This window comes from Aotus nancymaae, unplaced genomic scaffold, assembly GCF_030222135.1.
Source record: "Aotus nancymaae isolate 86718 unplaced genomic scaffold, 86718_ANA_hifiasm-v0.15.2.pri h1tg000020l, whole genome shotgun sequence".
In the NCBI taxonomy this organism is placed as follows: domain Eukaryota; kingdom Metazoa; phylum Chordata; class Mammalia; order Primates; family Aotidae; genus Aotus; species Aotus nancymaae.
Window position 1 is genome coordinate 45,771,633 of NW_026988432.1, and position 27,926 is coordinate 45,799,558.

At 34.7% G+C, this 27,926-nt stretch overlaps 1 protein-coding gene across 1 annotated transcript; it reads left to right on the plus strand.

Annotated features, from left to right (window-relative positions):
• Positions 1 to 364: 364 nt before the first annotated feature.
• DSC1 (desmocollin 1) lies at positions 365 to 27,916 on the plus strand. Its single transcript, XM_012447210.2, has 16 exons — positions 365 to 427; positions 3,424 to 3,508; positions 5,161 to 5,363; positions 6,555 to 6,674; positions 7,768 to 7,923; positions 12,315 to 12,459; positions 13,461 to 13,627; positions 14,776 to 14,910; positions 15,901 to 16,086; positions 17,754 to 18,013; positions 18,480 to 18,622; positions 23,587 to 23,799; positions 24,251 to 24,490; positions 25,749 to 25,870; positions 26,594 to 26,842; positions 27,719 to 27,916. Exons 1-16 carry the CDS (start codon positions 365 to 367, stop codon positions 27,914 to 27,916), a joined length of 2,685 nt encoding a protein of 894 aa, XP_012302633.1.
• The last annotated feature ends 10 nt before the right edge of the window (positions 27,917 to 27,926 follow it).

Below are 27,926 nucleotides of genomic sequence, written 5' to 3' on the forward strand. Positions count from 1 at the left end.
CCTGCTTCTGTCTATGTGTTAAGTGGCAAGAGAAATTTTGAAAGCTGCTGTGAGGAGGAGCTACTGACTGGGTTTTGGGGTGTTTTGTACCCCACCCTCCTCACTTGTGGGAAAACCTCTTTGCATTTAGAGGTAATTGAACTGGAGGGAAGGAGACTGGCCAGGGAATAGGGAGAAAGCAATTCTCTTGTTGCTCCTCCTCCTGTTTATCACTTACCTCCTGACTCTCTTTCAAACCAAGCTCAGCTGCATCAAGGTGGTGGCAGAATATCTTGCCCAAGTGCCAGCGTCTGCTTAGCTGCCCTGTGCATCCCAGGCTGCCTCGTTATCTGGCCATTGTCCCTGGCCATTGGGACTGCTTCTGATGGCTGTGGCCTCCGCTGCCCCAGGGAGCATCTTCTGTAAGCAGCTCCTTTTCTCTCTCCTGGTGAGTAACAACCAAAGGATTAGGGAATTCAAACACGTTACTACCTGCTTCCTCTCTGCAATTTGGGCTTGAAAGAGACTAGGAGTGGGGATGGGAGGCAGAGAAGAGAGATTGGAGAAAACAAAAGCAGATCTGAGGAAGATTCAGGGAAGAGTTGACAGACTTGGGATCCAGGGCGAAAAGTGTTTCTCTTACTTCTCAAGCACCCACTGCCAGGGTGTTAAAATTTTTCAAGGGAATCCCTCTTCCATCCTGCTGTGGTGTTTTCTAAGGAGTAGAGAAATGAATTCATTCCTTAGGCACTTGGCTCAGAAGGTTCTGAGGTTTATTTTTGCTACCAGTGATTACATAAACTCATGTTATTTAACATGCTGAGTTCTACTGAGCTACAAAAAAGGAGAAAGGATTCTGGTGAACATGGAAATTATCCAGGACTTTTTGAATTTTACCCATGAAGCAGTTTAAGCAAAGAATAGTTTAAGAAAAATAACAAAAATGTGACAGTCATTGAAAATATCCTTAACTTGGCTTCCACTTGGTTTTTAATAGCTTTGTAATTGTGTATAAGGTGCTATTTCTTTTTTGGTGGTGAGGGAAGAGAGGGGGCTTATTTCACACATCCATCCATCATTTCTGAGCTGTGAATTTCCTTTTTGTTCATTTTAGCAAAATATTTTAGTTTCAAATTATATTTTTAGAAATGGCACGTATGGGGACAAACATTTTCTCCATGTAAATAATATACAATGTAGGATTGTTGGTCACCTTTTCATTCTGGAACTGCTTGAGGAGAAGGTAACTCAGATACCATCTTGAGTTAGTACGAGTTTGGTAAAATGTGGTAAAAATTTTCCGAAGGATTCTACCCACATTTCTTTTGCTTCTGATTCCTGTACTATTTGATGTCTCTTGGATAATTCATCTCCTGTTCATTTATTTCTGACCCTGAAACTGACTAAAACGGTGTCACTAAGACACTTAGTCATTGATTTAACCTGAAGACTGGAATAGTATTTAATGAATGGAAACCTTCAGTGGCTCTGCCTGCAGAGGGAGGACCATCAGCATGGACTCCTAGGACAGGAAGAAAAGAAGATGGCGGTGGGAGTAGAAGTGTGGATATAACCTTTGAGAATGTCTCATATATTTATATATCTGCATGCACACCTGCGTATATACGCACACACACATATACAGTCAGACGCTGCATAACGATACTTCAGTCAATGATGGACTACATATATGACTGGTCCCATAGATTATACTGGAGCTGCCCTGTATAGGTGAACCATTTCTTACCTTTTATATTATATTTTAATATTCTTTTTCTATATATAAAAATGTTTAGTTACACAAATACTTATAATTGCCTACAGTATTCGGTAGAGGAACATGCTGTACAGGTTTGTAGCTTAGGAACAACAGGCTATGCTATATACTATACACCTAGGCTGTACCATGATGTATACCATGGGGTATACATATATATACCATGGTGTATACCATGTAGGTATAGCCTAGGTGTGTAGTAGACTATATATTCTAGGTGTATGTAAATATACTCTATGATGTCTGCACAATGATGAAATCACCTAATGTTGCATTTCTTAGAATGTAAGCAATATGTGACTGTGTGTATATTTACACATGTACACACACATACATATATAGGTATAGGTATATGTACAGGTATGTGTGTATATATATGTGTATGTGTGTATATGTATGTACACATGTATATCCTAATTACAAAGTGCTCTTTCAACATTATATATTTAGACCACTACTAATAGCATGGTCTATGCTCAGAAAGTTATTTGAGTATAATTTAGTATGTTCCTTGGCATTAGGGATGAACATATTTAAAAAATTAAATACATATGAATGTCTCATGTTTTAAAAAGTAGTTTTTAAATTAGAACTAAATAAAATGTGATCTTTTAAATTCTAGATTTCTGCCTAACAGAGATTCATAAAATTACAAACTATTTAATTAGACTGCTACAATCTATCTGATAGACTTGATTTGAGCTGGGAAAAAAGTACACATCCTGAATATAGATGTTAATCCATTCTCTTTCCTCCTCACAAATAATGGGTTCCATCATTCTAGAAATATATCTTCAGAGAAAAGCTGCTCATAAAATTGACCTACATGTTTCTGGGAAATCTAGCTCTACTCTATCTTCTATTTAAATAATAAAAAAGCAGTTATTTTGATAATGAGAAACAAATGGAAAAGGCCAAGAAAAGGAAACAAAATACGTTGTGAACTTGTAGACATTTTTGAAATGATAGCGTTTCTTTTGTTTTTCAGATAGTATCTTTGTCTTTGAACTGCCTAGCTTTTAAAAACAATAGCTGGGTCTTGAATTTCATTAAAAATCTTTACCTGTTTGAAAGATACTCTCCATATTTTGACCTATATTTGTTTTTAGACTAGTCATGTGATCTGAGATCTTAGACTTTGAAGTTTTGGCCAAGTCTGTCTGAAAATTGATTTGAGAACAATAATTTTAGTGGGGGTGGCATTTTTTTGTGAGGTTAAAAAAGTCTTAACTATTTGCTAGACTTCATCAACTCTACCTTCAAACAGTAAAAAAAATGATTGGAAGATTAGTACAGATACGTAATTATGCATTTCAGAGTTAAGTATGTTCTTCACGCTAAAAGTCAGGCAGGCATTTATGAATGGTCTTAGAGACGTATAACTTCTATATAAAGTCAATGGTTTGTGAAATATTTTCTTGCATTGATACAAGTTAGGTTCTAAGAACTACTATTCTCTTAATTTTTTCATTGATACTAAATGACAGTGTCATCCCTAAAACTATTCTCTTTGCTGGTTCCTTTTAAAGTGAATATTAAAAATTTAAAGAATTAAATGATTAATTTATTTCCAAAATTGGCATTATTTTTATTAATAAGAAAAAGCTGTAACGTGAAAATTTGTGATCAAATGTAATTCCTGATATTTTTTTTCTTTTTTTTTTGAGGTTTTAATATTACTTTGCGATGCTTGTCAGAAAATTTCTCTCCGAGTTCCTTCTCATCTTCAGGCTGAAACACTTGTAGGCAAAGGTGAGAAACTCTAGTAACAATTTCGTAGTTGTAACTTGCCACATTTAGCTTCAGGCTGCCCTTGTAAAGTTTGGGATTAAAGCCACGTAGTAGCTACTGGATGTTAAAATTGGACGTACAATAAATGATAGGCTACTTGTTTTTTGGTAGTGGTTAGAAATAATTAAAATATCAAAGTTAGTTGTATACTTCTCTTGCCAAAAAAATTAGCAAACATCAGAAGGCTAAATTATCTTGGATTACGTTAAACAAAGCAAGGCATCAAAACTAGAAGCATATTCTAATTTGTATAAACTAATCTGCTGCCAAAATTTCAAAGCCAAGATTCTTTAATTGATTAGGCATGAAACAGATGTCTCAAAATTTAAATGCCTCCAATAAATTTGTACTCAAGGCTGATTACAATAAACAAGTATCCACCAAGAATAAATGTGACATATTTCACAGAATAGCTTGTGAAAATTAAAGTTTTGGTGGGTCTTGGTACCATAGGCATCTCTGAAGTATAAGTTGGTTGTTCTTGAGTTCAAAGGCAATATTTTTTTCATCAAGGTTTTTCACTGGCTTTGAGTTCACATGTAAAAAATCACAAACTGAATAGAGAAATGGTATCCTTTCCAAGCCAGATGCTGTTTTTCTCAGTGCTTTAATGTTTTAAATTATTAAATACATTGAATGTGTTAAATACGAATCTGTAAAGGAAGTAATTTGATAATGACCACAATGCATTGGGCTTACTAAACCTCAAAAGGTATTACAGAAAGATTATTTGCAATATTACTAGGAAATATTACTTAAGAATAGACTAGTTTTCTTCTTACTTATATATTTATTTTTTTAAGACAAAGTCTTGCTCTGTTGTCCAGGCTGGAATGCAGTGATGCTATCTCTGCTCACTGCAACCTCCACCGCCCACGTTCGAGCAATTCTCCTGACTCAGTCTCCCAAGTAGCTGAGATTACAGGTGCCCACCACCATGCTCAGCTAATTTTTGTATTTTTAGTAGAGACGGAGTTTCGCCATGTTGGCCAGGCTAGCCTTGAACTCCTGACCTCAGGTGATCCACCTGCCTCAGCCTCCCAAAGTGCTGGGAATACAGGCATGAGCCACCTGTATTTAGTAGAGATGGGGTTTCACAATGTTCGCCAGGCTGGTCTAGAATGCCTGACCTTGTGACCCGCCTCCCTCAGCCTCCCAAAGTGCTGGGATTACAGGTGTGAGCCACCTAGTTTTCTTATTTTTGGTAAGGTAGTTTTAACTATCAAACTATTTCAAAAAGTTCAAATCTACTGAATTCATACAGTTATATCAATTATTTCATAAAAAGTCAAGTTTGTATACAGAGATATAAATTTACACACACACACAAGATGATTAAGAGTTCAAAGAAAAGAGAATAAAACCAGTGACACTAGGAAAATATTTTACTTCTTAAATTAATGTATGGCGAAAGTAGTGGAAAATGTGACTCCATTAATTTAATTATTCAATCTTCATGGCCCCCACACTTTAGAATAGCAGGTGCTGAGCACATTCCAAATGTAACCTCCCTTTCTCTGCTTCTCATGCACTAACTCATGGTTGTCATTCCTGTAAAACTTGTTCTACTCCTTTTTCATCTGACAAATTGCTGTGACATTTCTTCCCTGCAGTGAATCTGGAAGAGTGTCTCAAGTCGGCCAGCCTAATCCTGTCGAGTGACCCTACCTTCAGAATTCTAGAAGATGGCTCCATTTACACAACACATGACCTCATTTTGTCTTCTGAAAGGAAAAGTTTTTCCATTTTCCTTTCAGACCGTCAGAAACAGGAACAAAAAACAATAGAAGTTGTACTGTCAGCAAGAGAAAACAAGGTATAAGGCAAGGGCATAAGCAACTTTGCACAGTAATTTGCTTATGGGCATCCTTCATATTATATACTCCTTTCACATTAGAATCTGTGCTACTGAATGTTAAATTTGTCTTTTCCACTTACAGTTAATGTAAATAAAAACTAGACTTTTAAGGAGTGGCAGAATTATTTACAAACTTGTATGAAGATAAATGACTCCATAGACAGGGAGTAAAGTAAGAATATCAAAGTTTTCTGATAGTAATTTCAGGTTTGGCAATAAGAACAAATCAACCTGAGGAGCAAGGGCAAGACAGGGGCGGGTCTAAAACTCAGCGAAATGTGATTCAGGCTGGAGATGTGGGCTCCACCCTGCGCTGCTCTCTTCCCACTGATTGCAGGTTTGAGTCTCTCTTTAAAGAGGAGAAGAGATTGTCTAAAGCTTACTCCCATTTACTCAAAAATTCTGTTAGGGAGCCCCTCTCTTCAGAGAGTGGAGGTGTGGCCAGTCCACAGGATGGGTTTGAACGTTTGACTCTAGGCTCATTTTCTTGCAGTGAGTGGTAGAGCTCAGTTCAGAAAGCAGGAAGGAAAAAGTTGCTGGAACTCCCATCGCATTTTCAGCAAACTCACCATAATGAATTTCATTTTACAAAATCATTTGTTAATAACTGATTCCATTTATGAGCAGATTTCCCAACTAAATTCCATTTGATTACAAGAACTCCTCTTAATATGCTGAAGGCTTACAAAATGTTATTATATATCCATATTGTAGAGTCCCCACATTGTATAAAATCAAATATACTTGAGCAAATGCTGACCTGTGCCTTTATAGAGATGTATAAATGATTGTACTGTAGCAAAGGTTTTAACAGATTTTGGTTGTACCACTCCTAGTGGAATAAAGTGATTCTTAAATATTTATTAATTATCTACTTTCGGGGGCGTCTATACCTTCTCGAAGTGACATCTTTCCAAATGCTCTATACAGTTCCTGGTGGTTAACTGAGTAAATAGAGAAATAGGTAGAACAGGGGAACATAACACAGTCTGAGGTGTGTGTGCCTGTTATCAATAGAAATGCCTTGGCGACTATCCATGACACTCTAATGTATAATCCTTACATCTGCTTGTTGATGTATGTGTCAAAAATCACAGTTCTAAAAATTGATAAGCAATACTACATTCTTTTGTTTCTTGTCAAATGTAGGCTCCTAAGAAGAGACATGCCAAAGACACAGCCCTCAAGCGCAGCAAGAGACGATGGGGTCCTATTCCATGTTCTTTGATGGAGAACTCATTGGGTCCATTTCCACAACACATTCAGCAGGTGCATTTCACCTTATTTGATTTTTATATACTTCAGAGTTTTTTGTTGTTAAACTTTTCATTTGAATTGCACAGCATATTGAATCAGAGCTTTAAACTAATGGTAAAAATCATGATCATCCATTCACCAGAACTAGGATCCCATAGAAGTGACCCAGTATATCTTATTACTCTCTTACAGATATATTTAGAAATTTAGAAATAAGTTTTGTATTTGGAATTTCTGATCTCTTAAGTCTACATCTAAATTCACCCAAATATTATGCTAGACTTGTTAACACTAATGTACAGAAAGCACACCTACATGTTTTGCATAGTTCAACTCTCACTTAAACTAACACTTGTTTTTTATAAATATGGCCTGTATTTCTGCTTACTAAGTAAGCCTCACTGCCACATAGCTGGAATGCAAACATAGAACAGTTTTGAAATTTTGGAGTGCAGTGGCACGAACTCGGCTCACTAAAACCTTCACCTCCTGGGTTCAAGCAATTCTCTTGCTCACCCTCCCAAGTAGCTGGGATTACAGGCACCCACCACCATGCCCGGCTAATTTCTGCATTTTTGGTAGAGACAGGGTTGCATCATGTTGGCCAGACTGGTCTTGAACTCCTGACCTCAGGTGATTTGCCCGCCTAGGCCTCCCAAAGTGTTGGGATTACAAGAGTGAGCCACTGTGCCCAGCCAAAATTTTGTAATTTTTGAGGAATTAATTGTGGAAGAAAAGTTGCATTACTTCTAGTTTTATCAATCACATAATATTTATTTCCAAAGAATTCAAAATCACTGAAACTGTTACTGAAGATAAGAATAAGTAAATAAGAATTGAAAAGGTGTATTACTCTACAAATTTCATAGATATACAAATGACAAAAACCTTGAGATCAGGTAAGTGACAGAATTTGTGACTTTGCACAATGCAAAATGCAAATAAAAATTTGGAAAACATGGGAGATAATGGACACATAGGCAGAAGAAAGAAAGAATAGGAGAGTAAGAAAGAGGGCTAGTGATCAAAAATGAACCATCACAAGAGGTTAGGTTGACAATATTTATCATGACATATTTGTTCTATTCCTGAATTATTATTGCAGATCCAATCTGACACTGCACAGAATTACACCATCTTTTATTCCATAAGTGGACCAGGTGTGGACAAAGAACCATACAACTTGTTTTACATAGAGAGAGACACTGGGGATATCTTTTGTACAAGAAGCATTGACCGTGAGCAATATCAACAGTTCGCGGTAGGATTATTAAAATATTTCTTCAGAATTAATCTTTATTACTGGCTTATTAATATTTTCAATTATGCTTGTTTACATATTATAATAAGTTATTTGATTTAATATTTAAGATATTAATATGCAATATAAATTTTAAATTTCTGTCTATCATTGATGAGGAAAAACAGTAGATATAATAAGAGAAGTAGAGCAAGAGAAGGTATAGAAAATATAATGATAGAATTTTAAAGGACTTATTTTGGTCTGTAATCCCAGAGAAATGACAAAGCGTTTCACTGAGTTTAAAGTTATCTATAATAAAATAGCTCAATTATTCTCAAGCCTGGCTGTACATTATAAGTCATGTGAGAACTTGAGAAAAAATACTGATGCTTGGTTGCATGCCCAGATATTCTGATTTAATTGGTCTTGGATGGGACCCAGTCATCCAAGGTGATCTTAAATGTGTAAATGTTGGATCCACTTCCTTAGCCCCTTACATAGCTTTGTGTGTGTGTGTGTGTGTGTATGTGTGTGTGTGTGTTTTATTCTTTTCTCTCACTATTCTTCAGCATTAAGATCCCTTAGTGCCACTTTACTTTGTTGGTAACCCAGAACAAATTTACCAATTCATTTGATTCTCTCTTATCCTACCCAAAGACAAGACAATTCTAATTCTTCTGATAATTAAATCATTTTGTTTCTGTTAATTTTATATAATTCTTTGGTGTTCTCATGTTTCATCTGATGAAACATGAAATTTATAGTAGGCTTTTGGAATGGTGGTGAATAAAATTAATTAAACACTTATTGTCTTGAATTATAAAAGAATATAATAAAGTTCTTTGCTAAAGGAGCATATAAAAAAAACTAATCTCATACCTGTGCGGTTCAGAGAGTAATATCTTAGCAGACATCTGGAGAATGAGTAGTAGCTGGTGGCCACCTCAAGGCAGCTATGAAAGAAGTTAACAATTGTGGGGAGGGGGAGTGGTAGATGCGTGTTCCAAGCAGATTCATCAGCAATGGAAATATTTACTCGTTAAAAAGAAATTAACAACAACAAACCCTGGCTGGAGTGTAGTTTAGTTTGAAGCTAAGGAAGAATGTAAAATATGAAGCTAGGGATGTAAATAAAAACCAGAGAGGGAAAGACCTTAGAATTCATCCTAAAGAGATTAGATTCTATTCTAAGGATATTCTCCAAGCACTCTATAAGATAGTGAAAATTTTGAAGCTCTCTCTCTCTCTCTGTATATATATATACGCACACACACACATACATATGTACATATTGTATATATATACACATGTGTGTATACATATACATATATATATATATATATATATATATATATATAAATGTTCCACTTTAGATGTTTCATTATTAAATACAAAATTAATGGTGGGATTATAATGGCATATTTTCTTTATAATTTTATGTTACCTTCCAATTTCTCTAGAATAAACATACTTTACTTATAATAATATAACACATTTTTACTTTAAAAAATAGTGTATGCGAGTTCTTACAAGAGCAGTAAGCTAAGCACCATTGCAATCATTTTGAACTTTCTACTCATTAACAAATAAATAATTGATAGAAAGTATCTAAGTTCTCTGCCATTTTTACAGTTTCTTACTAGAGAAAAGATCTAACACTAGAAGTCACTCTTGAGGAGAAATAAAAAGCTGCTTACTCCGTATGTTGCAATGTCCACTTTATTTTCAATTTTGCTGAGGAATTATTTGATAGGGTTCTGTTTGCCAACCTGCTTTCTTTCTTTGCTTCTTACTGTGATCATTGCTGGAGGAAAAAAGACAGAATAGTTTATAATTAAAAATAAGTTACAACTTTATAGTTTTATCCAGCCAAAATCTCAAAATGGCGGCATTTTAAGGAATGAAAATTCACATCATCTATATGAAGAGAAAGGGAAGGATTGTTAGGAAGGGTGAGCAGTGTTGACGTCTGGATGTGCTGGTTGTGAAGATGACGTTGGTGATAATAGTGATAGTGGTAGTAGTGCTGATGATGGTAGTGGTGATGGTGGTGGTGGTGATGATGATGGCGGTGGTGGTTATGTTGATGTGGTGGTAATGGTGATTGTGGTGGTGGTAATGGTGATAGTGGTAGTGATGATGGTGGTGGTGGTGATGGTGGTGGTAGTGGTAGTGGTGATAATGATGACGATGGTGGTGATGGTAGTGATGGTAGCATGGTGATGATGATGTTGGTGGTGATGATGGTGGTGGTAATGGTAGGGGCGATGATAATGATGATAATGGTGGTGATGGTGGTGATGGTAGTGTGGTGATGATGATGGTGGTGATGATGGTGATGGTAGTGGTAGTGGTGATGATGATGGTAGTGGTGATGATGATGGTGGTGGTGGTGGTGGTAGTGGTAGTAGTGATAATGATGATGGTAGTGATGGTAGTGATGATACTGTGGTGATGGTGTTGCTGCTGCTGATGGTAATGATGGTTGTGGTGGTGGTGGTGATGGTAATAACAGTGACAATGATGGTGGTGATGGTGATGGTGGTGGTGATGGTAATAGTAGTAATGATGATGGTGGTGGTGGTAGTGGTGATGATCATGATAATGGTGGGGACGGTGGTGATGGTAGTGTGGTGATGATGATGGTGGTGATGGTGGTGATGGTAGTATGGCGATGATGGTGGTGATGGTGGTGGTAGTGGTAGTGGTGATAATGATGATGATGGTGGTGGGGTCGTGATGGTAGTGTGGTGATGCTATTGCTGCTTCTGATGGTGGTAGTAATGATGGTAGTGGTGGTGGTGGTGATGGTAATAGTATTGATGATGATGATGGTGGTGGTGGTGGTGGTGGCAGTGGTAGTGGTGATCATGATGATAATGGTGGTGATGGTAGTGTGGTGATGATGGTAGTGCTTGTGGTGGTGGTAGTAGTGGTGGTGGTGGTGATGCTGGTGGTAGTGGTGATGATGATGGTGGTGGTGGCGGTGATATGGTGAGGTGGTAATGATATATTACTGTATTCCTCCCCTGAATTTAGAATTAATGATAAAAAGATATAGAAATCAGACTGATGGAAGTCATAATATAAGTTTTATTATTGAAAAATACCACCTGGAAGTTATTTGGGGAAAAGTGAGAGGGCAGAGAGAACACAGATGATTATTTTAATACATTCTATGCCAGAGTTTGGAGTGTAAATTCTTTCCTTTCCAGGTTAGCATGATCAGTGAACATGAAATGTTGCCTTTTAACACAATAATTAGGATTTTTTGGTTACTTTAGCAGCTAGTGGGTAAATCATAGATGAGCCTGATTAAAGAGTATCAGAGTTAAAGTTGTGCTTTATGAAAATAAAATTAGACTTCTGAGGCTACATAGATAAGAACAGGGAATGTCAGAACAACTGCAGCAAAGTTGGCGAGTCAACACGTAGAATGCATTTGGAGTCACATGAAGATGATAGCAGTGGGAATAGAAAAGAGAACATGCATGAGAGACACACAAATGCCATAATCTCTAGAACTCAGCAACAGACTACTAAGGCTCATGAGAGAGAGAGAGAGGAGTTTAATGCCTGGAATTTTAATCCTATTTCATTTAGAAATGGTTACAGTAGAGAAAATTAGAAGAGTTGTGGTGAGAAACGTGTTAATACAGAATTTACTTTGAGTAGATTTAGTTGGTCCCATGAGTGATGAAAATCCATTCAACAACTATTTACTGAACACTTACTATGCACAAACCACATGAGGAGGGTGCAGGAATAATTTGGAGTTTAAAGGGAAAGGAGATTAAATACTGGCTGTTGGGAACAAGGTGTTCATTTTGAAATGGAGTTTCTCATATATATATGTTTATATTAACATTTTTATTGTGAAGAAATACATGCTTACAATAGAAAAATGAGAAAACATGGGTAAAGTACTTAGAACTGAATTATCCTGAAAGAGTTGTGATGTCCTTTTATTTGCATATATATATACACACACACACACACACACGTGTATATATAATATATATATACACACACACATATGTATATATATAAATCTAGACATAAATAGAATTGTATTTTTAGGAACTTTAAAAATACTTGTTAATAACATATCTGGGGGAAATCTACATGCATTCTAACAAGTGAAACCGTGTACAGTTAATTCAGAGAACACCTGGAGTACATGGTGCTTAGATTGTGGGAATAATGAGAAATAGCGCCAAGAGGGGATTGAAACCACATGGCAGGCAGAGAAACTGCATCTGTGTGTTATCTCTCCATTGCTTCACTTCTTAGTTACAGATCTTTGGGGATGACTTTTTTTAATATTACATTTCCCCCCACTGCTAGGCTTACTTTTGTGCATAATTTGTCATTTGAGAATACATTGATGGTACTTTTCTTTCTTTCAGCTATATGGCTATGCAACAACTGCAGATGGCTATGCACCAGAATATCCACTCCCCTTGATCATCAAAATTGAAGATGATAATGATAATGCCCCATATTTTGAAAACAAACTGACTATCTTTACTGTACCTGAAAATTGCCGAACCGGTAAGTTCACATTTTATAGTAGTATGATAAAGAAGATTATTTGACACTTCATAAGTATTAAAGATGTTTACCTTTTATCATTGCATTTTATCCTTTTTCTGGTATTTCTGATTACACACTTTTTCCCATTAGGAATTGATGTTATATGACATTGCTGTCAAGGGTCGTAAATGACTGAGCTAATTTTCTTAAATGTAAGCATATTCATAAGATAAAATATTATACATTTTTCCCTTTTATATCATGATTTTATAATTCGGCAGCATTTATTTGACTCAGTTCTCCCCAAGGTGGAGTTGTTGCTGAAGTTGGTGTTTGGTTTACGAATGCATGCTTAGAAAGTCTGGAGTGAAAGAACTGTTGCTCAGTTTTGTCATTGGGAAAAGTCATTGTTTAGTGTAAACCGGACTATACCCAGAAATTCATACAGAATATTACAGGGGAGTTATGAGTGAACCAGGGATCACTTTTTTTTCCAGAAAAATAAGATGCTATTTTTTTCATCATTCATTCAGTGTTTTTTTAAATTGTCATTTATCTATGGAAATGGAGAAGCCTAAATGTAGGAAAAATTCAACTTTTTCTTCTAAGCAAGGAAAATACTCCAAAAAGAATGATGTAACAAAATACACAGGAATGTCTATTTTATGGTGCCAAGGAATATTTTTTAACAGACAAACCTGCATGTGTACCCTCAAATCTAAAATTAAATGAAGTTAAATTAAAAAATAGTCCATGAACGTAGAGAGAAAGAACTTCAGAACTACTGTTTCTAAAGGAAGTGTGGGACCTATTTTCACATACGTAGAATACAAATCAGGTTATTCACAGGAGCCTCCTAATTGAAATTCCCGAGTAAAGGAGACTTGAAGACATTTCGAGAACAGTTTCACATTTCTCAACTTGGGGAGAATTTGCTACAGCAATGCCTTGATTTTATTTTGTTTATATTTCAATTATATAAGTAGAAATTTTTGACAGTTTTGAATTTATCTAAACAGGAACTTCAGTGGGAAAAGTGACCGCCATAGACGCTGACGAACCTGACACGCTCCATACTCGTCTGAAATATAAAATCTTACAACAAATCCCAGATCATCCAAAGCATTTCTCCATACATCCAGACACCGGTATCATCACCACAACTACACCTTTACTGGATAGAGAAGTAATGATGATTAATTAACTTTCCAGTCATTAAACTACATTTAAACTGAGAACTCCCAAGAGAAGTTGCAATATGGTCGCTCTGGCCTCCTTTCTCAGCATGCTTCTGTAGGCTGTGGTTAGGGCTTCTCTGGAGACGTCCTCTGTCCTTTACAGAGATGTTAGGAAAGTACCACACATTAGACAGGGTCTCATTTGAGATCATTAACCTGATTTCATCTGTTGATGATTAAATTGTTTTACATTTATTTTTGTTTTTAAAAATATTTTTATCTGACTCCAATATGCTTAACTTTTTAAATTAATAAACTTCATTATAACAGCTTTGGGTTCACAGCAAAATTTAGTAGAAAGTATAGATGGTTCCCATCTACTCCCTACCCCCGACCCCCACACACTTAACTTTTCCTGCTATCAACATCCAGCCACACAGTGGTATGTTTGATGCAATCGATAAACTTATGTTCACACATCGTCATTACCCAAGTTCCATCGTTTTCACGTTGCGGTTCACTCTTGATGCTATATAGTTTATGAGTTTGAACAAATGTATAAAGACATGCATCCACCATTATAGTATCATCCAGAGTGGTTTCACTACCCTAAAAATCCTCCTGTTGAGGATTATTGTGCTTCTCCTATTGATGCCTTCTTCCCTCTTAACTCCTGGCAACCACTGGTATTTTTACTGTCTCTATAGTTTTGTCCTTTTAGGAATGTTAGTTAGAATCATATAGTATGTAGCCTTTACAGATTGGCTTCTTTCATTTAGTAATATGCATTTAAATTTTTTTCGTGTCTTTTTAAGTCATGATAGCTCATTTCTTTTTAGCACTGAGTAATATTCCATTGTCTGGATGTACCAATTTATTTATCCATTTACCTACTGAAGGCCATATTGGTTGCTTTCAAGTTTTGGCAATTAAAAATAAAGCAGCTTTAAATTTTAAAATGTTATATTAAATACATCATCTTCCCATTGTACTGATCAGCTCATGTCTTACTCTGTGCTTGTATTTATGATTTTTTAAAATAAAACTTTATACAAAAAGAATATTTGTACAATAATCATGACTAAACAGTAGTTGTGAGAATTGCAAGTTATAGGAAATAAAAGTGTTCATTAATGTTCTTATTCCTTTTTTTCAGAAATGTGATACTTACCAGTTAATAATGGAAGTGCGAGATATGGGTGGTCAACCTTTTGGTTTATTTAATACAGGAACAATTACTATTTCACTTGAGGATGAGAATGACAATCCACCATCTTTCACAGAAACTTCTGTGAGTATCCCTCTCTATTCATTCATCTGGATTCATCTACTTTTTCAAAAAACGTATCTAGAATTTAGTAGCTCTGTGAGATCACACAGTTTAATATAAATGGCTACTACTTACAAATAACATAGGGAGAAAAATATGATTTCTATAAAAATCATTGAATTACTGGTTATTTCTGGATGCTAGGAAAATAATCATGCTCTTGGCTACCGAAGAGCTTCTTAGCCTTAGATGTAGCTCATGTGTTCAACATTTTTTTTTTTGATGTTAAGCTCTAGTATCAGATTCCTTGTCATTAAATTGTTTTTACGGGTGAAGGAGAAGAGGCACTCTCTCTGGTGTCCTTTACATTTCAGCTTCTTAAGATGAATAAGGAACTAGCCTATGGAGACAGTAGTACAGGCTGGCTCACAACTCCAAACAAACTATTCCTGTGCCATCAGCAAGCTTTTCCTTAGTAAATATTAAGAAATTTCCTTAGTAAATATTATGAAATGTGTGTGTGTGTACATATGTTTATTTATATTTTTATGATGATAGTTTCAGGAAAAAGTTCTCCTTTCCTGAACTTTTGAAAAATAACCTTTCATTTTTTTCATTAATCTATACCAGAGTACAAGTCAAAGAAGGAAAAATTTGCAAGTACAGTGATAGGCATATTCATATAGTATTTTACATTAATCCCTACAATGTATGAGGATATATTTGACCTCATATTTCATATTTCACATTCTGAAGTCTAGAATGATTAGGAAAATTAGAGAAGTTCAGAAGGTAAGAATTTTGGTAACCTTTGAAGAATGGAAACGATATGGAAAGGCAATTTAGGAGGAAAGAGCTAAGCTACGCATTAAATTTGTAAAATGTTTCCCGATATATTGAGTGCACCTTTTCACGTCACCTTATTTATTTTTTCTTTAAATACGTGTTTTAGAATATAAAACCACATTGTTAAAGTTGTAAATTGGTAATAATAAGAGGAAGCTCTTTCAGTATGTTACAGAAGTAGAAGAAAACAGAATTGACGTCGAGATTTTACGAATGAAGGTACAGGATCAGGATTTGCCAAACACTCCTCACTCAAGAGCTGTATACACAATCCTACAAGGAAATGAAAATGGAAACTTCAAAATTAGCACAGATCCAAATACAAATGAAGGAGTATTGTGTGTTGTCAAGGTAAACAAATAAAAATAATCAGGCTATGCTTTAAAACATCCTAACTCATGCACTGATTTTAAGAGATCGTTTTTATATGTATATGACTAGAATACGGCTATGAAAGGCCAAATGATTTATATTTGTTTATATAAACTTTTTTTTCTTATTCTCTTACCCTAATTTCTCTCTTAGGGGAAAGTCATGTCAGGTACAAAACTCATTGTTCTCTATATGAAGAAAACCAAGACAAAGAAATATTGAACATTGAACCAGATAGTTGCTTTAGAAGGGGTCTTAGACTCTCACTTGTCCAAATTCCTATTTTATAAGAACACAGAAAAGACGAAAATGGAAGAAGCACTATTTGAAATCAAACCTCAACTTTTCAACTCCTTTCATGTTCATATTATATTTTTACCTCTCTATGATGTATTTTGTAAGAGAAACGATTTCACTAAATACTCAGCAGCTTTTCCCATTAATCCCCCTATATGCCAGGTAGCCATTGCTTTGGATTTTTTTAAATGTAAATATAATTACTGGTTTTTATCATGATTACTTTAATTTTTGCTTTTTAGTCCATCTCTCCATAGTTCTCTCTAACTTCTTACATAGCGTCCTTCTTGGATTTCTTGGAGACAACGTAAGTCTTCAGAAGGTTTATGCAGACATCGTGTCCTCCTGATAAGATTTTTAGAAAATATTCTTTAATTTTTGTACTGTCTATTCTTTCTTTTTTCTTTTCTTGTTCCTAGGTTTTTTCCCCCTTGATTTTTCTTCACCATTTAAATGTTGTTTTAGAATTCTTTCTAATTATTCAGTTTAGTACTGTATTAGTTTGTTTTCCCATGGCTGATAAAGACGTGCCCAAAACTGGGAACAAAAGAGGTTTAATTGGACTCACAGTTCCACATGGCTGAGAGGCCTGAGAATCACGGCAGGAGGTGAAAGGCACTTCTTACATGGCAGTGGCAAGAGAAAAATGAGGCAGAAGCAAAAGTGGAAACCCCTGATAAACCCATTAGATCTCACGAGACTAATTCACTATCACGAGAATAGCACAGTAAAGACCAGCCACCATGATTCATTTAGCTTTCTCTGGGTCCCTCCCACAACAGGTGGGAATTCTGGGAGATAAAAATCAAGTTGAGATTCAGGTGGAGAACACAGCTAAACCATATCAAGGGTCAAATACTTTGAGCAGGAACTAAACAGCCTGAAATCTAATGTGCTTTGAAAAGGTGCTGTTAAATATCATTCTATCTTTTGACTCAGGCACAGAGTAACTGCTCTATTATAGCCAAATTTCTATCTAATTATTTTATATACTTAGTTTGTAGGCACTTAGTTGTCACTGTTATCCCATATAATAAGCAATGAAATAATTTGATTTTTTTCATACACTTATCTTGCATTTCTATTAATATTTAAACTTAAAATGAAAAAGGCTGAACGCAAGATCTTCCAAAAGAAAAACGAGAAGAAAAATGGGTTGAATCTGAGAATCAACAATTTTGCATTTGGCAATGTTTGTCATTTTAGGAAGCTAATTATTAGTCTTTAACTGTGTTAGCCCTAACTTTAGGTTACATTTTAAATGTAAAAATGATATTTCTTTGTAGAAAAATTAGAAGTCTTATATATAGTGCTATATGTTGACTTATTAAAGTATGCTTATTTAACAGCCATTGAACTATGAAGTCAATCGGCAAGTCATTTTGCAAGTTGGTGTAGTTAACGAAGCACAATTCTCTAAAGCAGCAAACTCACAAACTCCTACAATGTGCACCACAACTGTCACTGTCAAAATTAAAGACAGCGATGAGGGCCCGGAATGCCACCCTCCAGTGAAAGTTATCCAGAGTGAAGATGGCTTCCCAGCTGGCCAAGAACTCCTTGGATACAAAGCAATAGACCCAGAAACACGCAGTGGTGAAGGCTTAAGGTGATGTACTTTTCAAGAAGCTCCTTAATTTTAATTGTGATGTAAATTGATTTTAAAGTTCGGAATGGCCGGGCGCGGTGGCTCACGCCTGTAATCCCAGCACTTTGGGAGGCCGAGGCGGGTGGCTCACGAGGTCAAGAGATCGAGACCATCCTGGTCAACATGGTGAAACCCCGTCTCTACTAAAAATACAAAAAATTAGCTGGGCATGGTGGCGCGTGCCTGTAATCCCAGCTACTCAGTAGGCTGAGGCAGGAGAATTGCCTGAACCCAGGAGGCGGAGGTTGCGGTGAGCCGAGATTGCGCCATTGCACTCCAGCCTGGGTAACAAGAGCGAAACTCTGTCTCAAAATAAATAAATAAATAAATAAAGTTCGGAATGTTTTATGTGTTTTTCAAAATGACAGATTTTAAGATGATGTCCCTTCTTTGATTTGACCATTTATATTTGATTTCTAAAAATTAGGTACAAGAAGTTAGGGGATGAAGATCACTGGTTTGAAATTAATGAACAAACTGGCGACTTGAGAACTGTAAAAGTACTAGACAGAGAATCCAAATTTGTAAAAAACAACCAATACAATATTTCAGTTGTTGCAGTGGATGCAGGTGAGTACCATTTTCTGCAAATAAAATATAAATATAGGATACATTTTTAAGGAAACCTTGGAGTGGAATCTGTTTATTTCTAGACAAAATATAATTCAAACAATGTTTGCATTATTATTGTTGATGTTATTGGAAAACACCCAGTTTAAACTCCCGTGCATCTATAATGCAAAGCTATGAGGTAGAGAATGGTCAAAGTCTAAGGCTTAATTATATCATAGTAAATTTAAATGTAATTACATCACAATTAAAATTAAAGTCTAAGGTTTCAAAGACAATCTATATTATTAATTTCTGCTAAGGTAGTGGTGGCATACTAGGATCATCTTTTTTTTTTCAGAAGTACAAGTTTAGATACATTATGATTTGAATTTGCTGATAGGGTTCAACACGCCTCAAATAGTTGGGCTCAAACTAAATTTCTTCTGAGCTTCTCTTAATGAAGAACACATCACTTATCCTATTTTATGAAGGAATAGTCAAATAATGACTTAAGTCTTCTGTGGTGATTTGCAATCTTTCACCAAGGTCAATTTTGGAATCAATTCTGTAAAGAATGTCCTCCAAATATAGTGAAGTCGTGACCTGGAAATTCTTTTGAACATCCAAATTTCTGTCAGTAAACCACTTGTTAGTATGTTTAAGTATATATTTATAAATGTTTTTAAATGTTTGCTATCATATGTATTTATATACATGTACTACTATGCTAATGTATACATCATAAAAATACACAAAAGATATTAAAAGAGGATAAGAATGTAAGTATAAGTTACACTATTTCATTTTATCACATTGATGACAAATTTACCATAAATGTTGGCAAATTTACCATAAATGTTGGCAAATTGCCATAAATAATAAAGATAAATGAACTTGGGCTTGTATAACATAGCCTATTCTTTTGAGTACCTGCCTAATCCAAGAAAGTTTCCACTCTTTTTATCTGCGTATGCTGGATGTTTGAAACACACTAGCTGATACAATAATGCTATAGGTTTTTTTTCTGTGTCTATTGCATTTCTTTAGAAGGAATGGGTGAATGTATTAATAAATACATATCCAATTTCACGGCAATAAATACAAGTTGGCAGTATGAAAATGTTCATGCCTGTTTATTTGTTCTTTTGATTTTTTGTAACAAAGTGCGAACAATGTGTTCTCAGATATTATACCCCTACTTTTTTCTTTGATGGCAAAGGAGAGCTTATATTTACTCATTTATTTCCCAACTGTTGGTTTGTCTGTTAAGTTCAGAGTATTAGACATGTTGCCATGGAAATTAAGAATGCTAAGATAAGACCAAATTCTTACATGATACCAATTACAGAAGTATTATATTTTCACAAGAGATTCTATGTAAGAACTTTACTTATAAAGAATGTATAGATATTGTCAGAAGTGGAGATCAGTTAAGAGCTGTTCAGGTTAAAAGATGAAAGAGAAGAGATTACAGAAATGCAGAGGCCTAATTTTTTAAAAATAAAATACTATTTAGAGGGGAGAAAATTATGGAGAATGAAATATTTAAAAATTAACTTTGACTTTTGGTGCTAAAAGACTGTGTCTGTAAGCACAGTGATCATAGTGTAAGAAAATAAAAGGCAAACTTGAACAAATCTATGTTCCAGAGCCATAGGCAACCGGGGTGTGCTTAAGAAAGAGTAAAGATAGGGCCGTTACAAACTTTAATGAAAAACTGTATAGTGATACGAAGGATTTTGTTTCTTCAAACTTTAAGACACACATGCACACACACACACACACACACACACATGAACACACACATTTTGCTCTGATGCTCATGAATATTTCTGGATGATGATCTGAGTGTTCTTCTAGCTTTCTTAGACTCCTCTGTCAGTCAGGCTGATGTCCCTGCTGTCAGTCTAGACAGCACTGTTTTACATACCTTCCATCTAGAGTAGCATTGCTCCTCCTGTCTGAAATTCAGGTCCCTTAATTTCTTCAAATAAATGGCAATGGCAACTTTTGTGATTGTTTCCATTAGTCTTGATTCAGTTCTTCTCTACATACCTTTTGAACTGAGAATAACAATTATCACATATGGTGTGACTTCTGTAGAAAAGGCTGCTTTCATTGTTTCTCATGTATATTCTGTTCCCCTAACTAGATTAATTATGAGTTCAATTTTGCATAAGGACCTTTTTTCTTTGGTAAACCATCTGTTTTCAAGTATCTGACAGAAAATTTGGTACACATATGCACAATGCAGGTGCTGATATTTTCATTCCTTTGTTGTTTGAGAGTCCTATGAATCTCCAGGTTATAAATTTCACTACGAAGAACTTTGCAATTCTAGGGGCATAATTAGCACTTGGAAAAACTGGTTTTAATGTAGAAAATTGAGATCAAACATTTACTAAATGCTCCTTTATTTTTTGCTTCTGTAAAAAGGATTTTCTTAAGAGAACAAATATATTAAGTTGTCATGTAGAAGTGGTAAACATTTTGCATGTAAAAACATGAACAAATTGTCCAAAAAGAACATGAACAAATTGTAGGAAATTATTAGGAGGCATACTGTAGCTTAATAAGAAAAAATTTAAATATTTTAGTCATTAATTTTAATTTTTTATGGAGTAGGCTGATTTATAATGCAGTGATTCTAGTGATTGAAACATTCGAGTAGCAGTAAAAAACTACTGCTTTTCAGAATTGCTGTTGACGTGTTATGAAGATTTTTAGTTAATCCAACGTGTACTTTCTAGCTCTGTGATTGCGATGTTTCTTACTCATTTACACTCGACGTTTGCTTATGTGCTTAATTTAAAGTAAGGTTTAGAAGTAGATAAACATACCCAGTGATCTTTCACCATGCTCAGATATTATCCGTATTTGCTTATTTTTGGCTGTTTACCTCTTCCCAGGGGTAAAATAAAAGCTTACCATCAACCTCTTATAATTTTTGATATCTTCTAAGACAAGATTGTCCAACCTGTGGCCTGCAGGCAGCATGCAGCGCAGCAGGGCTTTGAATAAGACCCAACAAAAATTCATAAACATTCTTAAAACATTATGAGATTTGCTTGCAATGTATGTTTTTTTAGCTCATCAGTTATCATTGGTGGTCGTGTATTTTATATATGGCCCAAGACAATTCTTTTTTCAGTGTGGCCCAGGGAAGCCAAAAGATTGGACACCCCTGTTCTAAGAACTTCTCAGCTTTGGCTTTGATTACCTTCCATGTAAATAATTTCAGACATCTTTCATTCTGTTTTTGTCAACATGCTTAAAACAGAGACTGGAATAGAAAATAATAAGTTATGGGATAAATGTTGGTTGAATATGTGATTAAATGATGCTTAATTTTCATTCCTATAATTACCACATTTTTACTGATTTTTAAAGTGTGGTTTCTCACCATTTTTCCATAAAAAGAAAGGTTTTCTGCTTAAATTTTAAAAGGTGAAATTATACTACATACGTCAACTCACGTGTAGTGTATGTAACTAAATTTTTTACTTTATAAAGACCTCTTTTCCACATTATTCATTTCTTTGCTAGTTTGCTGATTTTAAAGTTGTTACTTATATTCAACTTTATTTGCTATTTTCTGGCAGTCTTAAAGTATTTATATGCTATTGCACATTTATTCTTCTAATAGCTACATCTCTTTTTTATTTCTAAATATTTTTAAACATGTGCAGATAGTTTTAAAATAGGCATAGTAATTACTTTATATAAACAATTAGTTTAAAAGTCACTGAATAAATTAATTATGTAGTTATTCAACAGAAAACAGTTTTCCTGAAATAGACTACATGATATGACTTAGGGTTATTTAAAAGTAAAAAGCAAAATGAATTATCTTTGCATAGGAGTTATAGTAGTCTTCATGAGAAATTCAACATACATGTTTCAAAGTGTGGACCAGTATTTAAAACAAAAACATGAAAAACTGCATCAATTATCTTTCTGTTTATTTCAATTTTGATATCTTATCATTTATTGTAGTTTATTATTCTTTTGCAAATGGTGGAATTTGACATATTTCTGGACTTCATTATCTCTTAAGCACAAATAATGGGCACTATTTTCACTAAAAATACTATGTGTGAAGTCTTAGTGGCAGTCAACAGTTGAGTACAAGACAGTTCCTACTGTCAAGAACATATGAATTGCATTAGGGCGGAGATGAAAACTTACTTTTCTGGTGTATTCAATTAAATGTTTTCAAGTATAAAACTAGGAACTGCATTATGTTCAGCGTGTTAGGATAAAGATATAGTGAACTGGTAAATACTGGGCAAATCCCTAGGCTCTTGAGGTGAATACAACTTTCTATGTTATTAACATGTTTGCAGTTTAGTGTGTGAGCCAAGGTATTAGCAAAGAGTTCTGAGAAAATGCCAGAATATGGCTGCCATTGTCTGTGGAAGTCACAGATTTCATGAGAATGTGACATTTGGGTAGATTCTTGAAGAAAATAGTGTTTTACCTGGCAAAGAAGAGGAGAAAAGTATTCCTAGGAGTGGCAACCGAATGCTACAAAGCAGACAGGAAGGAGAACACCTAGTGCATTTCTAGAGAAGTTTTCAAGGTTTGGGCAAAAAGTATAGATGTGACGGAGAAGCTGAGAAAGTGATTGATAACCAAATGTAAAGTGTGTGTATTCTAAGGATGAATAGATGCTCCTCACAAAGAAGGATGTAAGACATCAATTTTATTTTCAACAGGTTATTTTTGGGTGACCTTCCTCATAATCTCATACCATTTAGTTTTGAAAAGCACCTGAAGAAATTATCTGATCCAGCCCCGGTCTTCAAGGAACAGTGACATGTCCCTATTTTGTAGTCTTGGTGTCTGAAATCCGGGAAGGAAGTGTGCGAACTCAAGCTCAGACAGCTAGTAGAAAACAGATGTCAACTGTGTATTTTATAAATTGTTTAATATAAATGCATTTTCATGTGAAGAAATAACCTATTTTTAATTTGTCTTAGTTGGCCGATCTTGCACTGGAACATTAGTAGTTTCTTTGACTGATAAAAATGATCATCCACCACAAATTAATAAAGAAGTGACCATTTGTCAGAATAATGAGGATTTTGCTGTTCTGGCACCTGTAGATCCAGATGGACCTGAAAATGGACCACCTTTTCAATTCCTTCTGGATAATTCTGCCAGCAAAAACTGGGTTCTAGAAGAAAAGGATGGTATGTAATTATGCTAAATTTTATAATCAATAGGGACTTCAGATGGGTAATGGTCCTTTCACCTTAGTTAATCATAATAAATACATATTCATTTTAGGAAATTATTTTATTGATCCTAAAAACAACAATACCTTGTTTGTTTTTTTAAAAAAACAAATTAATGTCTTTATGGTAAGCTTAGACTCTTGTTCTGAATATCTTTAAGAAACCATATAAGTCCCACTTAAATTAACATTTGAGTAATATAGTAAGTGTAGATTAGTCTAATATCAGCATAAAGCTACATCAATTATTTTTCTGGCTCTTCTGGGAAATCAAAACTTTTTTTAAAAAATGAAAAATTAGAGTTTTTATTCTAAATTGATTCCTTCCCACTGAGAATATCAAGTAGGAATAATATTGCTATCTAAACATCCTGTCTGTATATATTTTCTCTATTTTTTCCCCCTAGGTAAAACTGCCATTCTTCGTCAACGACAAAATCTAGATTATAACAATTATTTTGTGCCTATCAAGATAAAAGACAGACATGGTTTAGTTGCAACACATGTGTTATCAGTGAGAGTATGTGACTGTTCAGTTTCATCTGAATGTAACCTGCCTGCTAAAAATCTAAGAGACGTTAGACCAAATGTAATACTTGGAAAATGGGCTATCCTTGCTATGGTGTTGGGATCTGTATTGTTATTATGTAAGTATACTAAGTATCATTATCTAGAATGTGTTAGCTGAAATTTTATTTAATATTTTTTAAACATGGCAGTTTTTTAAATTAATAAATAGACTTTGGCAAATGTGTTCTTTTAAAAATATTGTATCTATTTTATGTCTTGGGGCTCTGAGTGATAGAAGAAACACATCAGTAACAGCAGATTAAATTTAAAGTAAGTTTCAGAGATGGTAGCCTTAGTTCTTCAATAATTATCTGTGAGACATTGGGTAAATTATTTCCTCTTTCTTGAACTCATTTTTCTGTATGTAAAATGAAGAGGCTGGATAAAAGTATTAAGATTCTCTCCATACAAAATAATATAGTCTTTCAACCAGCCAAGTTTATTTAGGGAATACATACATACAAAAAGAATTTGTGAAAACAGAGGTATTCCAAAATTTGCTCAGATATTTTTATTCCATAATAAAGTGATTTGGCATCATCATAAGACTTCCATGAGTGGAAAATGGTCATATGAGGCACTGAGGTAATGTAATACATGCAAAGATGCTAAGATTTTGCATTCTGCAAACTGTTATTTGCAAAAGTTAGGTGCAAAAGTAATAGAAACATTGTCCACATTTAATTAAGCCTGCCTTTTTCACTCTCTCATTCGTTCGTTCATTTTCTTTCTCTTTCTTTCCTTCTTTCTTTCTCTTTCTTCCTTTCTTTCTCTCTCTCTTTCTTTCTTTCCTTTTCCTTTTCTTTCTCTGTCTCTCTCTGACTCCAAAGAACCTATTTGCATATACAAATAATCTATAATCTTTATTGTATCCTAATTCATTGATTTGAGTTTCAGATTAAACTGGATATTCCCCTTAGCACTGTATTAGTTGGCACACACTTTCAAAACTGGACATCAATTTTATGTAATTGCCTTTCTTGTTTGTATTTATGCCTCATGTTCTTTGTTTTATTATTCTGAGTGTGTTCTGTATGATTTTAACTACTAATGATGCTATCTTAAATTTCAGTTAGATAAAGTTACCATTTTAATGTTGAGGAAGTAAAAGATACATATAAGTTAATTTTGGACATGAGAAGAGAGCTGTTATTCATCTTTCTAAGCTACAAGTAGTATAAATACATTTTAAAATATTCTGTTTTTAAATCTTGTGACCCAAAGAGCTCAATTTGTGGAATTAATTTTTTAAAACATATGTAAGAAAACTTTAAAAAATCATGTAATCAAATGATTTAATGTCTGTGTTTTACTTTGATTTTTTTTTTTTTTTAGGTATTCTGTTTACATGTTTCTGTGTCACTGCTAAGAGAACAGTCAAGAAATGTTTTCCAGAAGACATAGCCCAGCAAAATTTAATTGTATCAAATACTGAAGGACCTGGAGAAGAAGTAACGGTAAATCAGATTTCAGTCCTTTGAATTGTACAGTGAATCAATAATGATAGATTATAACACAACAATGTCAATGATAATATCACTCATGTTTAGTGAGCACTTACTAAGCTAAGCAGAATTTCAAGTGGCCTCAATGTTTTAAATCATTGAAACCTCCCAGTTCTACAGGGCTAGGGCTGTCACAACAAACTGAGTGACTTAAACAATATAAAAGTATTGTTTCACAGATCTGGAGACTAGAAATCAGAGATCAAGGTGTTGAAAGGTCCATGCTCCCTCTGAAGGAACTGCGGAGGGATCTGTTCCGGGATTGTCTCCTAGCTTCTGGCAATTCCCTGGCTTACAGCAGTGGAAATCAAATCTTCACATGGCATTCTCCCTGTGTGCATGTCTGTGTCCAAATTTCCCCTTTTTATAAGGATATTGGTCATATTAGCTTAGGGGCGCACCCTAATCCCATATAACCTAATCTTAACTAATTATATCTACAATGACCCTATTTCCGAATAAGTTCACATTCTGAGTTACTGAGGGTTAGGACATAGGAATTTTTAGGGGACTCAATTCAACCCATCACACCTATGATACTCTTCTTCTGATTTTATGTATGAGAAACAGAGAGGCACAGCAGGCAAGTGATTTGCCTATGGTGGAAAAAAAATGAAAATGAATTGTTAGTTTCCGTTTTTCAAATTCACTTTATCACTTTAACTTTTCTTTTAGGAAGCAAGTATTAGACTCCCCATGCAGACCTCCAACATTTGTGACACAAGCATGTCTGTTGGTACTGTTGGTGGCCAGGGAATCAAAACACAGCAAAGTTTTGAGATGGTCAAAGGAGGTTACACTTTGGATTCCAACAAAGGAGGCGGACATCAGACTTTGGAGTCCATAAAGGGAGTGGGGCAGGGAGATACCGGCAGATACACGTACACGGACTGGCAGAGTTTCACCCAACCTCGACTTGGTGAAGTAAGTTCCACTGTCTTCGAGGTCTTATTAAATATAAGTTAAATGCTAGTTATAAATCAGAATTTCCCAAAACTTTTACTCCTCATATGCCTGAAATTCAACATCTTTTAAATGTTGAATTATCACAGATGTGAATGTCTGGTTTAAACCGAAAGAGAAAAATTATCTTTGAAAATTCACCTTTTAAAATACAGTTCACAAAACTTTATCTAGGAGTGTCATATGTAGATGTGTTTACAAAGGATAGAAAGTTGATAGCCTCTTCCCTAAAAATTAACAGAAAAACCACCTGGAATGAAATATTTATTTGATGAATGAATGGATCATAAATTATAAACATTTCTCAGTGTGCTTGAGTTCTTTGTGTGGTTATGAAGTCCTGGCTATCAAAATCAACCAGATACATTGTTGAGCTTTTGGGTTTTAGTTCCTTGTTTTGTTTTATGTTCAAATTAATCAGTATAGGTTTGATATTAGCCAGTTTAATATATTACACGATTACAGTTATATAGTAGTGTATAAACATAAGAATCATAGCCTATATTGGTTTTCCTCAAATATATGAAGAAGCTACAAAGGAAAATTTCAGATATACATGTCTTATGTTCAAATGGGAAATAATAAATTAGTTGTGTGATATATGTGTAGTCTTAATTTTTATAAATGTACTCACTAGAAGCATTTATTTATTTGCTATATTTTAAGAGTGAATATAATACAGACCAATCCTGTGCATTTTTTATATATAGGAATCCATTAGAGGACACACTCTGATTAAAAATTAAACAGTAAAAGGTAAATCAAAGACATCATTTTTCTGCTAATATATTTAGGTGTTTTTAAAAAAATAATAAAATGTGCTCTTTTTTGATACAGAAGGTGTATTTGTGTGGACAAGATGAGGAACATAAACATTGTGAAGACTACGTTCGTTCGTATAACTATGAAGGCAAAGGTTCTCTGGCCGGCTCAGTAGGCTGCTGCAGCGATCGTCAGGAAGAAGAGGGACTGGAGTTTCTAGATCACCTGGAACCCAAATTTAGGACATTAGCAAAGACATGTGTCAAGAAATAAATATGCCTTT